The 16,068-nt window shown below is 46.2% G+C and overlaps 1 protein-coding gene across 1 annotated transcript in view; it reads right to left on the bottom strand.

Moving 5' to 3' along the window:
- Nucleotides 1-15,865, bottom strand: part of TBC1D22A (TBC1 domain family member 22A) — a 735,477-nt gene extending 719,612 nt beyond the window's left edge. Inside the window, exon 1 of the mRNA XM_040343645.1 lies at nucleotides 15,620-15,865. Coding sequence (XP_040199579.1) covers nucleotides 15,620-15,681 — 62 coding nt within the window. The 5' untranslated portion in view covers nucleotides 15,682-15,865. The remainder of the gene's footprint in view (nucleotides 1-15,619) is intronic.
- Nucleotides 15,866-16,068: the final 203 nt, after the last annotated feature.

The following is a 16,068-nucleotide window of genomic DNA, read 5'->3' as shown; positions in this document are numbered from 1 at the left end:
GATCTCCAATTAGATTTCCTTAAAAGAGAAGTACGAGATTAGAAAACAAACAAACAATCATACCTTCCTAGACGGCTGCAGCACTGATCTTATCTGCAGCTATCCTCACCTCTAAGACAAAGAACAGAGTGATCAAACACCATTGATTGCTCAGTTCTTGATCTACAGCCTGCAGAGCGCTGAGCTGTGCAGGGGGTGGGAGCAGCTGGCTCAGGCTCTCAGCAGCTCACTTCTGATCCAGGATTCTGGGCAGAGCCTGACCATATGGTCAGGATCTTTTCAGCGACTAGACCAGGTCTGATGTCAGTCGACAGCAGGCTTTAGCCCGCTGTCGGCTGAAAACAGGTCACAGGAGTGCAAAACTAAAATGCACGCCTGTGATCCATAGGAGAAGTGTAGCCAAAAAAGCATTGGCTCTACTTCTCCTATAAGGGTTAAGGCAAACTAATCTATAAACACATACACCCTAAGCCTCCTATCCAAACCATTCGTCGGGCTAGGTTCACACTATTATAAATCACATACTGTATATCACAAATCGCTATGAATTTGCCACACCCGCGTGCACTGGCAGACAAAACATGGTGCTCTTGAGCAGACCTGCAGACACCCCAATGCTTTGGAAAATGCAGCAGGTTTTCTAGTGGGTAAAACCGCATGGTGACAAGGCACCATGATGTTCCTATAGCCACATTTTTCAAAAAGGGTCCGGGACCTTTCCCATCCATTTTCCACAAGTCATTTGAATGGGCTGCTGAACCGGTGCAAACACAAGCTGCACCACCCCTCAATAGCGTGAATATGGCCTTAGTCAGGTTACATTACAAGGTTTAGTCTATTTGAGCAAGTGACCCATGTGCATCATATCCTGGCATTTTCAATTCCCTGGAAGGAACAGAAGCAGTGCCCAGCCCTGCTGCCAACAGCCTATCGGAATCTATGACTGTCTGATATACACAGCAGCTGGACGCTGTACAGAGCATGCTCACATTTAGAGCCATATGCATTCAGGATTTGTTGCCCACATACAAACACCTCTGGGGGAATCGGATCATTATGAAGCTTTGTACATTCAGGCTTTGCAATCCGTTCATCTCTGTAGGTTTGGTCTGAGAGTTAAAAAAATGTTTTTTTTCAGAATCACATTTTTCCAGTGTATTCTGCCTCTTCATTTTTCCCAGGAATCTCCTCTTCCTCTTTTAGTCTATGCCTGGCTATATAAGTTTACCGTTATCTGCCCATATTCTGAAGAAATTGTGAAATCCATTTCAGTTTACTTCTGCAAAACTATTTCCCTACACATCACAAGACAACTCCAGCTTCATTCCTACTAGCTCTGTTTACGACATTCTAAAATCATGTGCGCCATTAGAAAAACACGGACTGCCGTTGGTGACCCCCTATGAAATGTGTGGTTTTCTAGACGTCATGCTAATCCTCTGGCATGAATATTTCCCAAATCATGGACTCAACATATGTATGAAACAAATGAAGTCAGAATGCCTCGTCTGCTTGCTTGTTCCAGGGTTATGCCCAAGGTTCAGTTCACACTGCCGCGACATAGGATCTGACTTGTGAGAACCCAAGTCGTCTTAACTGATGCCACACAAATCGCTCCGACTTTAGAAAAGGTTCCTGCGCTACTTTTTTTTTTTTTTATTAATACAGTATGTATACACACATTTTACAAGGTGAGGGTTCACATATACTTTAACCACTTGCCGCCCGCCAATGACATATTGACGTCGGCAAAGTGGTTGTAGAATCCTGACTGGACGTCATATGACGTCCTCAGGATACTGAGCCGCTGCGCGCCCCCGGGGGCGCGCATCGCGGCGATCGTTGTTGCAGGGTGTCAGTTTGACACCCCGCAACACCGATCTCGGTAAAGAGTCTCTCACGGAGACTCTTTACCACGTGATCAGCCGTGTCCAACCACGGCTGATCACGATGTAAAGAGGAAGAGCCGTTGATGGCTCTTCCTCACTCGCGTCTGACAGACGTGAGTAGAGGAGAGCCGTTCGGCGGCTCTCCTGACAGGGGGGGTTCGCGCTGATTGTTTATCAGCGCAGCCCCCCCTCGGATGGCCACACTGGACGACCAGGGAAGCCCACCCTGGACCACCCTTTTGCCAGGGAAGGGCAAAAAAAAGGGGCAAAAAAAAAAGCATTAAAAAAAAAAAAAAAAAATGATGCCAATCAGTGCCCACAAATGGGCACTGATTGGCAACATGGGTAAATCAGTGCCACCACAGTGTCCATCAGTGCAACCCCACAGTGTCCATCAGTGCCACCCCACAGTGTCCATCCATGCCCAGTGCCCACCTATCAGTGCCCATCTGTGCCACCCATAAGTATCCATCAGTGCCACCCATAAGTGCCGCCCATGAGTGCCCAGTGCCGCCCATGAGTGCCCATCAGTGCCGCCCATGAGTGCCCATCAGTGGCGCATACCAGCGCCACCTCATCTGTGCCCGTCAGTACTACTTCATCGATGTCCATCAGTGCCATCTCATCGGTGCCCATCAGTGCCGCCATATCAGTGCCCGTAATTGAAAGAGAAAACTTACTTATTTACAAAAAAATTTACATAAAAAAATTAAAACGTAATTGTTTTTCAAAATTTCAGTCTTTTTTAGTTGTTGCGCAAAAAAAAAAAAAAAAAAAAAAAAAATTGCAGAGGTGATCAAATACCACCAAAAGAAAGCTCTATTTGTGGGGAAAAAAGGACGCCAATTTTGTTTGGGTACAGTGTAGCATGACCGCGCAATTGCCATTCAAAGTGCGACAGTGCTGAAAGCTGAATATTGGCTTGGGCGGGAAGGTGCGTAAGTGCCCTGTATGGAAGTGGTTAAAAAGTACTGTCACAGTCATATACTTTAGTAGTCTAGTCTTTCTCAGCAGAATGGGCGACTTTTCCATCTTATGCCAGGACAAAATACAGTCAGGCTGAGTGCTTTGTCAACATTCGGGAGAACCTTGCATATTTTATGAAGAGGTGGGAGGATGATGTCACGATTTCCCAATTGGCCAGTCAGTGGAAGCCATATATTCACTAATAAAAAAAAATATATATCAAAGGCTTTTCCTGAAAAGTGGAGGAGCGCCCAGCCCGACTTTCGTTGCAGACAGCAGATGGGAAGTTCTGTATTACAGCACACACAGTGGCTACTTGGAAGTTGTTTGTTTGGGCAAACTAGGTCCAAACAAACTAAAAATCAGAAGACAGCTGAAATTCTACTTTATACTGCGGCAGAGCGGCCCCACTGAGCTGGATCACATGTACACGATTCGGCTTTTCCCCCCAGGTACGGGACGCACACACGTGCCCCACACCCCAGCTGTGAGGATATGCGCTCCAGCACATGCCAATCAGCAGGTCCTGACCAATGATTTATGTATGGGAAACATTGATCAGCTGAGCGAATGACAGAAAAAGAGTCCAATGATGGTAAACAACACAGGGCTCTCTACATACAGCAGCGATATGCCAGTAAAAAACAGCACACATTACACATGGTTAGGCACACAGTTAACTCTTTGACTGTACCTAAATATTAACCACTTCCCAGCCAGTGTAATTAGTACAGTGACAGTGTATATTATTAGCACTGATCACTGCATTAGTGTCATGGGAGACGGCAGTGCCAGTTCATGTCAGATTGCTCACCACACTATCACAGTCCCACTATAAGTTGCTGATCATCGGCATTAGTAGTATAAAAAAAACCTGCATCTATACATTAACTTGTAGACGCTATAACTTTTACGCAAACCAATTAAATATACATTTAATCAAGTTTTTACTAAAGACATGTCAAATACCATAAGGCCTAAATTTATGACCAAATGTGTTGTTTTTTTTACTTTATGGGATATTTTTTACAGCAGAAAGTAAAAAAAAAAAAAAAACGGTTGCCGACTGCCGCATGTATATGTACGTCCACAGAATGGCACGTACAGGCATATGGGCGTACATGTACGTCCCTGCCTTTCCGCGGGTCGGGGGTCCGATCGGGACCCCCCCCCCCCCGTAACATGCAGCGGTCGGAAACCTGCAGGGAGCGATCCGGGATGAGGGCACGGCTATTCGTTACTAGCCGCCCCCTCGCGATCGCTCCCCGGAGCTGGATAACGGGGAGAGCCGTATGTAAACACGGCTTCCCCGTGCTTCACTGTGGCAGCTGCATCGATCGAGTCATCCCTTTTATAGGGAGACTCGATCGATGATGTCAGACCTACAGCCACACCCCCCTACAGTTGTAAACACACACTAGGTGAAGCCTAACTCCTTCAGCGCCCCCTGTGGTTAACTCCCAAACTGCAACTGTCATTTTCACAATAAAGAATGCAATTGAAATGCATTTTTTGCTGTGAAAATGACAATGGTCCCAAAAATGTGTCAAAATCGTCCGAAGTGTCCGCCATAATGTCGCAGTCACGAGAAAAAAAAAAAAAAAAAAAAAAAAAAAAAAAAAAAAAAAAAAAATCGCTGATCGCCGCCATTAGTAGTTAAAAAATAATTAATAGAAATGCAATAAAAATATCCCCTATTTTGTAAACGCTATAAATTTTGCGCAAACCAATCGATAGACGCTTATTGCGATTTTTTTTTACCAAAAATAGAAGAATACGTATCAGCCTAAACTGAGGGAAAAAAAATGTTTTATATATGTTTTTGGGGGATATTTATTATAGCAAAAAGTAAAAAATATTGATTTTTTTTCAAAATTGTCGCTCTATTTTTGTTTATAGTGCAAAAAATAAAAACCGCAGAGGTGATCAAATACCACCAAAAGAAAGCTCTATTTGTGGGGAAAAAAGGACGGCAATTTTGTTTGGGAGCCACGTCGCACGACCGCGCAATTGTCTATTAAAGCGACGCAGTGCCGAAACGCAAAACCTGGCTTGGGCATTTAGCTGCCAAAAGGTACAGGGCTTAACCGGTTAATGATATATCGACAGTACAGACCAAAAGTTTGGACACACCTTCTCATTCAAAGAGTATTCTTTATTTTCATGACTATGAAAATTGTAGATTCACACTGAAGGCGTCAAAACTATGAATTAACACATGTGGAATTATACATAACAAAAAAGTGTGAAACAACTGAAAATATATTTCATATTCTAGGTTCTTCAAAGTAGCCACCTTTTGCAGCAGACACATCTCTAGAACTGTTAAGAGGAGACTGTGTGAATCAGGCCTTCATGGTAGAATATCTGCTAGGAAACCACTGCTAAAGAAAGGCAACAAGCAGAAGAGACTTGTTAGGGCTAAAGAACACAAGGAATGGACATTAGACCAGTGGAAATCTGTGCTTTGGTCTGATGAGTCCAAACTTGAGATCTTTGGTTCCAACCCCTGTGTCTTAGTGCGACGCAGAAAAGGTGAACGGATGGACTCTACATGCCTGGTTCCCACCGTGAAGCATGGAGGAGGTGGTGTGATGGTGTGGGGGTGCTTTGCTGGTGACACTGTTGGGGATTTATTCAAAATTGAAGGCATACTGAACCAGCATGGCTACCACAGCATCTTGCAGCGGCATGCTATTCCATCCGGTTTGCGTTTAGTTGGACCATCATTTATTTTTCAACAGGACAGTGACCCCAAACACACCTCCAGGCTGTGTAAGGGCTATTCAACCAAGAAGGAGAGTGATGGGGTGCTGCGTCAGGTGACTACCTCTTGAAGCTCATCAAGAGAATGCCAAGAGTGTGCCAAGCAGTAAGCAAAGCAAAAGGTGGCTACTTTGAAGAACCTAGAATATGAAATATATTTTCAGTTGTTTCACACTTTTTTGTTATGTATAATTTCACGTGTTAATTCATAGTTTTGATGCCTTCAGTGTGAATCTACAATTTTCATAGTCATGAAAATAAAGAAAACTCTTTGAATGAGAAGGTGTGTCCAAACTTTTGGTCTGTACTGTGGTTAAACAAAGAAGGAATTATTTGAAAAAAAATAAAACTGCGCCAACACATTTACAGGATGTAATCTGCCCCTGGATGCACAAAATTAAAATTTCTCTAAATATAGCTCAATTGAATGCACGTAAACACACAGGGGTTCATTTACTCAGGCTGGGTTCACACCTATGCAAATTTTCTTCGCATAGCAGGAGAATGTGACTGACTCTCTATAGATCCGGTTCACATATCTCTGGGGCAGCTGCGGAGCGCACAGCACAGAAACGCTTTATTTTAGGGCCGTATTCAGGCAAAGATTCATCCCTGAAACGGAGAAAAGGGACGCACAGCGTTCCTGTGTGATCTGCGGCCGGTTTAGGTGTGAACTGAGCCTAAAACTGAAAAGTGTCAAATCTGGTGCAGCTGTGCATGGTAGCCAACCAGCTTCCAACTTTAGCTTGTTCAATTAGGATTTGACAATACAGGTGAAGCTCGAAAAATTTAACATTGTGCAAAAGTTCATTTATTTCACTAATGCAACTTAAAAGGTGAAACTAATATACGAGATAGACTCATTACATGCAAAGCAAGATAGTTCAAGCCATGATTTGTCATAATTGTGATGATTAGGGCTTACAGCTCAGGAAAATCCACAATCTCAGAATATTACATGCAATCAATAAAACAAGGATTGTAGATAGAACAATATCGGACCTCTGAAAAGTATAAGCATGTATATGTACTCAGTACTTGGTTTGGGCCCCTTTTGCAGCAATTACTGCCTCAATACGGCAAGGAAGCCATCGCCTGTGGCACTGCTGAGAAGTTATAGAAGACCACGATGTTTCAATAGTGGCCTTCAGCTCTTATGCTTTGTTCGGTTTCATGTTTCTCATCTTTCTCTTGGCAATGCCCCATAGATTCTCCATGGTGTTCAGGTCAGGCGAGTTTGCTGGCCAATCAAGCACAGTAATCCCGTGGTCATTGAACCAGGTTTTGGCACTTTTGGCAGTGTGGGCAGGTGCCAAGTCCTGCTGCAAGAGCTCGTCTGCAGAAGGAAGCATGAAGTGCTCCAAAATCTCCTGGTAGACGGCTGCGGTGACCCTGGACTTAATGAAGCACAATGGACCAACACCAGCAGATGACATGGCTCCCCAAATCAACACAGACTGTGGAAACTTCACACTGGACTTCAAGCATCTTGCAGGGTGCCTCTCCATTCTTCCTCCATACTCCGGCTCCTTGGTTTCCAAATGAGATGCAAAATTTGCTCTCATCAGAAAAGAGGACTTTGGACCACTGAGCAACAGACCAAATGTTTTTTTTCTTTAGCCCAGGTAAGATGCTTCTGGCGTTGTTTGTTGTTCAGGAGTGGCTTGACAAGAGGAATACGACACTTGAAGCCCATGTCAAGGATCCGTCTGTGTGTGGTGGCTCTTGACTGGAGACATCTCTCCGCAGGGGATGTGTATTAAGGGGCTGCCTGCTTACCATAATCCCTTTATGTTTATCTGTAGTCTCAATGAACAAATGTTCAGTTCCCATTGGTTGTTCCTTGCCCCCTCCCCTCTATGACAAAGCTAAGGGGAGTGTCCCTAACTGTGTGTAAAAGTGTATGTCTTGTATTTAATAAACAGTTTATGCTCTGCATGTTTAACCCTCAACACCTGTGTGGATTGTCTCGTGATTGAGGGGTTAAGGGCTGGTTATGGCGAATCTGCAGGCTGCGGGTGCGTTTGGAGGACAGGAGACACAGGTCTGGCGCATGTGCCCACCTGGGGTATTGGAGATCCGTCACACTTATTATTAAAGGCATATTACACCTTTCATAAAAAGGTAATAAAATTCACTAAAAGGAGAAAACAAGGTGCATGGGTGCAATGCATAGGCTCCTGCCGAGTCCTCCTCTATGGATTTGTGGCTATTGAACTAGAAGAAGTAAACAAAGGACTACAGGGGTGGTGATGATCTACTTGCACGCAACTGAATGAGTTCCACTGCCGCGTGGCAGATGGAACTTGTAGTCTTTCTATTCACAGAACCCTGTTAAGTCCCAGATAAAAAAAAAAAAACGAAAAAAAGGGAAGGGGGGGGGGGGCACTCACATTTTCCACATGCGTAAATTTAGAAGACAAAAAAAAGGGGCAATTACTCAAAGAGATGGCAATTGATGGTCGAAATTTGGAGGCAAGACGGGAATATATAAAAAAATATAAATGTTATTACAAAATAAGAAATTTTACAAAAAGCAATAATAAAACCATCTAAGATGAATAAAATCCTCTGTACATCGTCCCAGACTGAAGGTTTTTAATCCCCCCAATCCTCACCTGAGCTCCCTCCAATCCAGCGATGTTCACGATAGTCTCGGCTGTCCCAGGACTCTCACACCTCATTGACTGAGACAGTAGCAGGAGTCCATTGGCTCCCACTGCTGTCAAGCACAGCCAGTGAGCCAAAGAGGAAAGAGTGGGAGGGGGGGGGGTGAGCCATGGCTCAATGGGGGTTATTTACAAAAGGCAAATATACTTGCACTACAAATACACTTTCAAGTGCAGTAGCTGTAAATCTGAGGGGCACATGCAAGTAAAATAAAAAACATAATTTTATCTTGCACATGATTGGATGATAAAATCAGCAGAGCTTCCCCTCATTTCAGAACTTCCCCTCAGATTTACAGAGACTGCACTTCCAAGTGCACTTGTAGTGCAAAGTGTATTTAACTTTTATAAATAACCCCCTATGTGTCTTATGGATGCATAGAGCAGCAGCTCGGGAACGAGCATGCAGTGGTGCCCCAAAGGCAAGTGGCTTTCTTTGGGGGCACCGATCGAGAGGGAGGAGCGAGGAGTACCAGCGGGGGCCTCGAAAAGAGGATCGGAGCTGTAGAGAAATAATAGCAAGTACAGTATAGAAAAGGGTTAACGCCTTTTGGACTTTAACCCCTTAACGCCCGCCGCACGACTATTTACGTCCGCAAAATGGCACGGACAGGCAGATGGGCGTATATATACGTCCTTGCCTTCTAGCGGGTGGGGGGTCCGATCGGGACCCCCTCCGCTGCATGCGGATTCCCTCGGGGAGCGATCCGGGACGACGGCGCGGCTATTCGTTTATAGCCGCTCCATCGCGATCGCTCCTCTGAGCTGAAGAACGGGGAGAGCCGTATGTAAACACGGCTTCCCCGTGCTTCACTGTGGCGGCGTATCGATCGAGTGATCCTTTTTATAAGGGAGACTCGATCGATGACGTCAGTCCTACAGCCACACCCCCCTACAGTTGTAAACACACACTAGGTGAACCCTAACTCCTACAGCGCCCCCTGTGGTTAACTCCCAAACTGCAACTGTCATTTTCACAATAAACAATGCAATTTAAATGCATTTTTTGCTGTGAAAATGACAATGGTCCCAAAAATGTGTCAAAATTGTCCGAAGTGTCCGCCATAATGTCGCAGTCACGAAAAAAAAAAAAAAACGCTGATCGCCGCCAATAGTAGTAAAAAAAAAATTTTTTTATAAAAATGCAATACAACTATCCCCTATTTTGTAAACGCTATAAATTTTGCGCAAACCAATCGATAAACGCTTATTGCGATTTTTTTACCAAAAATAAGTAGAAGAATACGTATCGGCCTAAACTGAGGAAAAAAAATTGTTATATATGTTTTTGGGGGATATTTATTACAGCAAAAAGTAAAAAATATTGCATTTTTTTCAAAATTGTCGCTCTATTTTTGTTTATAGCGCAAAAAATAAAAACCGCAGAGGTGATCAAATACCACCAAAAGAAAGCTCTATTTGTGGGGAAAAAAGGACGCCAATTTTGTTTGGGAGCCACGTCGCACGACCGCGCAATTGTCTGTTAAAGCGACGCAGCGCCGAATCACAAAACCTGGCCTGGGCATTTAGCTGCAAAATGGTCCAGGGCTTAAGTGGTTAAAGGCCCCCCCCATTTATTAGGGCCTAGTAAGGTTGAACAAAGTGTATAATGGACTGATAAAATCAGAGGGATCCTGAGTAGTCGGTTGAGATTTGCAAATCCCACCAACAACCCCTTAGGCATCATTCACACAGCATTTTAGTGCCAGCTGCGGAAAGAACCCAGCGTATTACTGTGGATTCACGGGTGGAAGTGGACAGTTGGGACTGCTGAGCCTGTACAAATCAATGACAGGCCGATAGCGGCCACAACTGTCGGCTAAAAAAAACAAAGTAATTGCACAAGGAGCGATTACCTGTCATTAGAGACAGATAATCACCCCTGAATGCTAGCCGTTTGTGTCCAAGGCCAGTCATCTGTCCCTAACCGCAGGTATTTGTTGGTTGGAACACCTGCAGACACTGTCAGCCTGTCATTGCTTTGTACAGGCTGAGTGGCTGCAACTATCTACATCCACCTGTGAATCCAGCCGCAGGAACACGCTGGACTCTCATCACCTAATGTGGATAAGAAAAAAAAAACATTGATATAAAATCAGAGATTTTTTTTATTTTAAAAATCTGATTTATTTTAATAAGATGCTTTTGGAGTAAAAATCTATCTAAAGATAGTTTTCTATTTAAGATACATTAATAATTTAGTTTATTCAGCATGAAATGGAGCATGAGGCTGTATATTCTGCAACATTTACATTTTTGATAAACTCATTCAATGAATCCAAGCTCTGCAAGCTGAGAGAACATGCACTGCATTGATGCATTCACACAATTTCACACTACCAGCAAGAATAAGTCCTTACATTTAAAGAGCACCTGTCATTTCAGATCCACTGCTGCGGGACAGAGGAGGAGCTGCTGAGGGACAGAGGAGGAGCTGCTGCGGGACAGAGGAGGAGCTGCTGAGGGACAGAGGAGGAGCTGCTGAGGGACAGAGGAGGAGCTGCTGAGGGACAGAGGAGGAGCTGCTGAGGGACAGAGGAGGAGCTGCTGAGGGACAGAGGAGGAGCTGCTGAGGGACAGAGGAGGAGCTGCTGAGGGACAGAGGAGGAGCTGCTGAGGGACAGAGGAGGAGCTGCTGCGGGACAGAGGAGGAGCTGCTGCGGGACAGAGGAGGAGCTGCTGCGGGACAGAGGAGGAGCTGCTGCGGGACAGAGGAGGAGCTGCTGCGGGACAGAGGAGGAGCTGCTGCGGACGGAGATGACAGTTGCTCTTTAAAAATGTTGACATAAAACCAATCCACCCTGGACCAATATAACTATGTATGTATTTACCATTCCGGGTCGATACTGCTGGGAGTTGGAAATCCCTGAAGTAGGAACCGTTACTCTACTGATCTCCACGCCAAATGGCTGGTCATCTGCATCATGAACAAAAGGTGGTCGGCTGCTCGACACAGGCGCCAATCAGAGAATACTTTTCATATTCTGAATTAATAGTGTTTTCTGACTAAACAAGGTGGAGAGATGGGGTGGTGATGTCACTCTTCCACCTCCTCCAATCAGAGAATGCTTTGCGTTCATTCACAAAATACAAAGCATTTTCTGGCACCCCTGCTGCATGTCTTATCTCCTATATTAACAATGTATCAAGTTGGCCGCTCAGCACAGGACCCAGAAGCAAGTGGAGATCACTGGAGGGAGTCCATCTCCAGTGGCATCAGCCAGGTATGGTATATACATAATTTCATTGGTCCAAGCTGGACCAGTGTAATCATGTAGATTGTGCCGATTCCTGGAATGATTCTTTAAAGTGAAGTTCCAGTCATATTTTAGTTTACTAAAAGTCAGCAGCTACAAAAAGTGTAGCTGCTGACTTTTAATAAACAGCCACTCACCTGTCTTACGATCCAGCGGTGCATTCACCCACACTTTGTTCTCTCCGTGTCCTCCCATGGTGGCGCCGGTATCTCTACTATGGGCACCCAGCTGTGACAGCTTGCGGCTTTACCGCCGGGTGCGCACTGCGCATGTGGCGCTGCTCTCTGTGACTGGTCTCAAAGTTTTCTAGGACCTGTCATGTGTCCCAGAAGACTTCGGGGGGGGGGGGGCTTCCCTTTCGCCTAAGGCGACCAGAACGTAAGTGGGAGTAGGTACCTGTCAAAATCAAGCACTCTCTCTCCCCCCCCGCTCCCCAAAAGTTCAGTTTCACAAACAGGAGTCAGGGGAGCCTTAAAGCAGAAGTTGCACTTTTAGAAGGAACTCTGCTTTAAGGCACCTCCTGTTATATGGCGACTCTCTGCCCGTCACACAGTTGTGCTCCTATGCGGTCATCCTGCCACACAGACTTTGAATGGAGACTACCAGTAGCGTTTCTACACAAGCATTTCTCACTATCAGTGAACCTGCTCTGAGAAATGCCATGTAGCCATCACTGGAGTACATGCATATAGACAGGAAATGGCTGCAATGAGGCTGTATAAAATCAGCAGCACTGGGATGCACCATCTTAACAACTTTGAATTAGGAGTATGACCAAAGCTTTTTGGGCCATACTTGTCTTCTAGGTCACAGGATGGGTCCCCTTTTTCTGCACTTCTGTGACCCAGATATAGCCGAGAGCAGACTAAAGCCCGCTGAGAGCGGCCTCAATTACCGGCAGGTGCGGGCGCCAGGTCAGAATTTCTTGTCGCAATTGCGACCTGGCGCCCGGATATTGTCGACCCCTGATTTAGGATATTTTTATAGTACCTATAGGTAGGTCTTATTTAAAGCTCACCTATAGGTAAAAATCATGCATGGAAGTTTACTCACACTTTAAGATAAAAATGCCCCAGTACCTTTCTGTGCCCCGCCCCTCACACTTACCTGCGGTCTGTAGTCACCAGCGGTGGTTCCCACTGATCTTCATCACTTCCCCAACCTTCTAGGTTCCGGAGGCAGGTAGTGATAGAAGTAGGGTTGCCACCTTGTCCGTTTAAACCCAAACACATATGAATCACACAGGTTCTGAGGCCAATTTACTGCAGATGAGGCACCAATTAAGTTTAATTACTACCGTAATCAGCTACAGAACCTGTGTAATTAATATGTGTTCGTTTTTTAAAGGGATGGGGTGGCAACCCTAGATAGAAGCGACTGCTGCCCTCAGTCAAATTACTGGAAGGAGTGAGTAGGGGCACAGCTTCTGTATATCAGGGGTAGGCAACCTGGGGCCCTCCAGCTGTTGTGGAACTACATTTCCCATGAGGCCTTGCAAGGCTGGCAGTTACAATTACTCACAGAGGCATGATGGGACATTTAGTTCTGCAACAGCTGAAGGGCCCCAGTTTGCCTAGCCCTGCTGTACATGGATTGGAGGTGACCTCGGGAATCCTCTAAACCAGTGGTTCTCAACCTGGAAGTCAAATGATTTTTTGCCAGGGGTCACCAAATCCTGGGCTGTTCCTGGCTCTCCCAGCATTTTTGCGGGCGCCCAGCAGGGTTGTCCCTGGAGCCCGCAGCCACCTATTCAGTTCACGGCATGGTTGGGGGGCGGAGACTAAAGATCAGCTGACTGGTGAGGAATGTGAGGTGGGAGGGGCTGGAGGAGACCCTATCATGATTTCCACATAGGTGTCACTGCTACGAGACACAAGTGTCCCCACCACATAGCAGTCGTGGTGGGGACACTTATCAACTCCAGACTTGACTACGCAAATGCCCTCTATCTTGGACTCCCAAAATCCAAATCACTTGTCTGCAAGTCGTTCAAAATACGGCCGCTCGACTTGTGACTGGAAAAAAAACACGGGAATCCATCTCACCTTCGCTGAGATGCCTTCATTGGCTGCCCGTGAAAGACAGAATCACTTTCAAAGCACTCTGCCTAACGCATAAGTGTATTCTGGGAAATGCCCCCCTATATCTATGCGAGAAACTAAAAGCTCACAACACCAATTGCATTCTGCGATCCACCAACCAAAATCTACTCCAGATACCCAAAGCCAGATACAAGTCCAAAGGAGAACGAAGATTTGCAGTCCAAGGACCTAGACTATGGAATGCTCTACCAACCACCATCCGATTGGAGGTAAACCACCTGGCCTTCAGGAGAAAGATCAAGACCCATCTCTTCTGAGGGCCCAGGGAACGGATACCAAGCGCCCAGAGGCAATTCAGTTTGCATGTGTTGCGCTATATAAGTTTCTCACTCACTCACAAAGTCAGATACACAGCGAGTAACACTACTTGTGATTAGAGTTGCCATTAAAAGGCGCCACTACAGTTCTCAGATCAGCAGATGACCTTGATCAAGAGCACCTAAGTTGGCTGATCAGAACTCCCCCCAAGCATTTCCACTGATCCCAACTCCCCACCAGCACTGCCACTGATCCCATACTCCCCACCAGCACTGCCACTGATCCCATACTCCCCACCAGCACTGCCACTGATCCCATACTCCCCACCAGCACTGCCACTGATCCCAACTCCCCACCAGCACTGCCACTGATCCCATACTCCCCACCAGCACTGCCACTGATCCCATACTCCCCGCCAGCACTGCCACTGATCCCAACTCCCCGCCAGCACTGCCACTGATCCCAACTCCCCGCCAGCACTGCCACTGATCCCAACTCCCCGCCAGCACTACCAGTGATCCCAACTCCCCGCCAGCACTACCAGTGATCCCAACTCCCCGCCAGCACTACCAGTGATCCCAACTCCCCGCCAGCACTGCCACTCATCCCATCCCCCCCAACAAGGAGTAAGAGAAGGAATAAAAATAGAGAATACATGGAAGGGAGAGGAAAAAAGGGGAGAAAGAACAAGAAAGACAGTAAGAGAGAGGGAAAAAAGAAATTAGGACAGAGAGAGATAAAGGGAAAAGAAAGGAGAACAAAGAGAGAGTGGTACATCCTAAAATGTACCATAAGGGGGTTGAATACTGTATGAGTGTAAGGGACTCAGGGAGCGCAAATTACTTGTCTTGCCTTGGGTGCCGACAACCTACGCTACAAAAATAATTTTACTGTTAGGGGTCCCCACAGCTTGGGGAATGTTATCAAGGGGTCACGGCACTAGATGGTTGAGAACCACTGCTCTAAGCTCATCTCTAGCCGTACGCTAAACTTGCTCTCTTTTATTTAATCCAATCAGCTGTGTGTGGGGTCTTTCCCACTCAGCAGCTCATATAAACACAGGTGGTCTGCAGTGACGGAATGATAACTCATTGGGCTGAGAGAAGAGTTTGGTGTTGAGCTGGAGAGGAGTTAAGGGGATGCCCACGCTCATCTCTTCTCCATACAGATGACAGACGTGTACAGCGCTGGCACGGAGTGTGCACACAGGTGGGGGGGTCCCCTGACCAAAGCCCCCCGCTGAGCAGGCACTTGTGTGTACACGCGCTCAGCAGCGGTAACTAAAGAGAAGCAGCTACAAATTATTATATATATATATATATCTCTCTCTATCGATCTCACAGAAATATGGGTGTAATATCAGAAGAGAAATAAATCACAAACCATGGGAGTCCCCATTGTAGGTGGGGGAGGGGAAGGATAAAGAAACGCTTCCTATTGGAGGGAACCCTATGACACCCCATGGTGCAGCCATCTACATAACACTCAGTGAGGATCCCTATACATATCATGCACATTCTATTCTGCTTCTTCTGACTCCAGAGGATGGCATCAATCATCACACAGGCATGATGCCCCCAGAGCACGGATCTTTAGGGCCCCCCCCCGGCTGTAAAGACTCCTAGGGGCCCCCCAGACTGTGTGGATGGTGACAAGGAAGTCCTGGTGACACAAGTGTCAGGAGATGAGCCATTTGTCCCCACTGTACCTACCTCCCCGGTACTTTAGAGACATTCCTCTTCCAGAACTGCTTTCTCCCCGTATCGCTCGCCATTTCCCCTCCACATCACCGATCTCCCGGGAGAAATAGACGGATCGCACCCGGCTACTCAATTTTTTTCCCCAAACCCTCCTATCCACTGTGACTGGAAGTCGCCATGTTTGGACGGGCAACAACCAATCCCGCCATTGGTCGAGCTGACAACCTGAGGGATGTCGTCCAATCAGAAGTGGCGATGCTTAGCATCGCGGAAGTCAACAAACTTTTGCCAGCACTTAAAGGTCCCTGTAATGTAGTACTGACGTTTCGTAGCCCGGTGTTCCGCCCACCCACGTCATATGAGCATGACAGCTACGTAACAAATGTGTCTCCTCGCAGGACGCCGCCATGTTTATGGTTATCTCCTAGGGATAGACGCAGGGACACACGTTCTATAATGTA

Source organism: Rana temporaria, chromosome 3, assembly GCF_905171775.1.
Source record: "Rana temporaria chromosome 3, aRanTem1.1, whole genome shotgun sequence".
Taxonomy (NCBI): Eukaryota; Metazoa; Chordata; class Amphibia; order Anura; family Ranidae; genus Rana; species Rana temporaria.
Note: the sequence above shows the minus strand (reverse complement) of the source record. Positions and strands in the feature narration are given on the sequence as shown.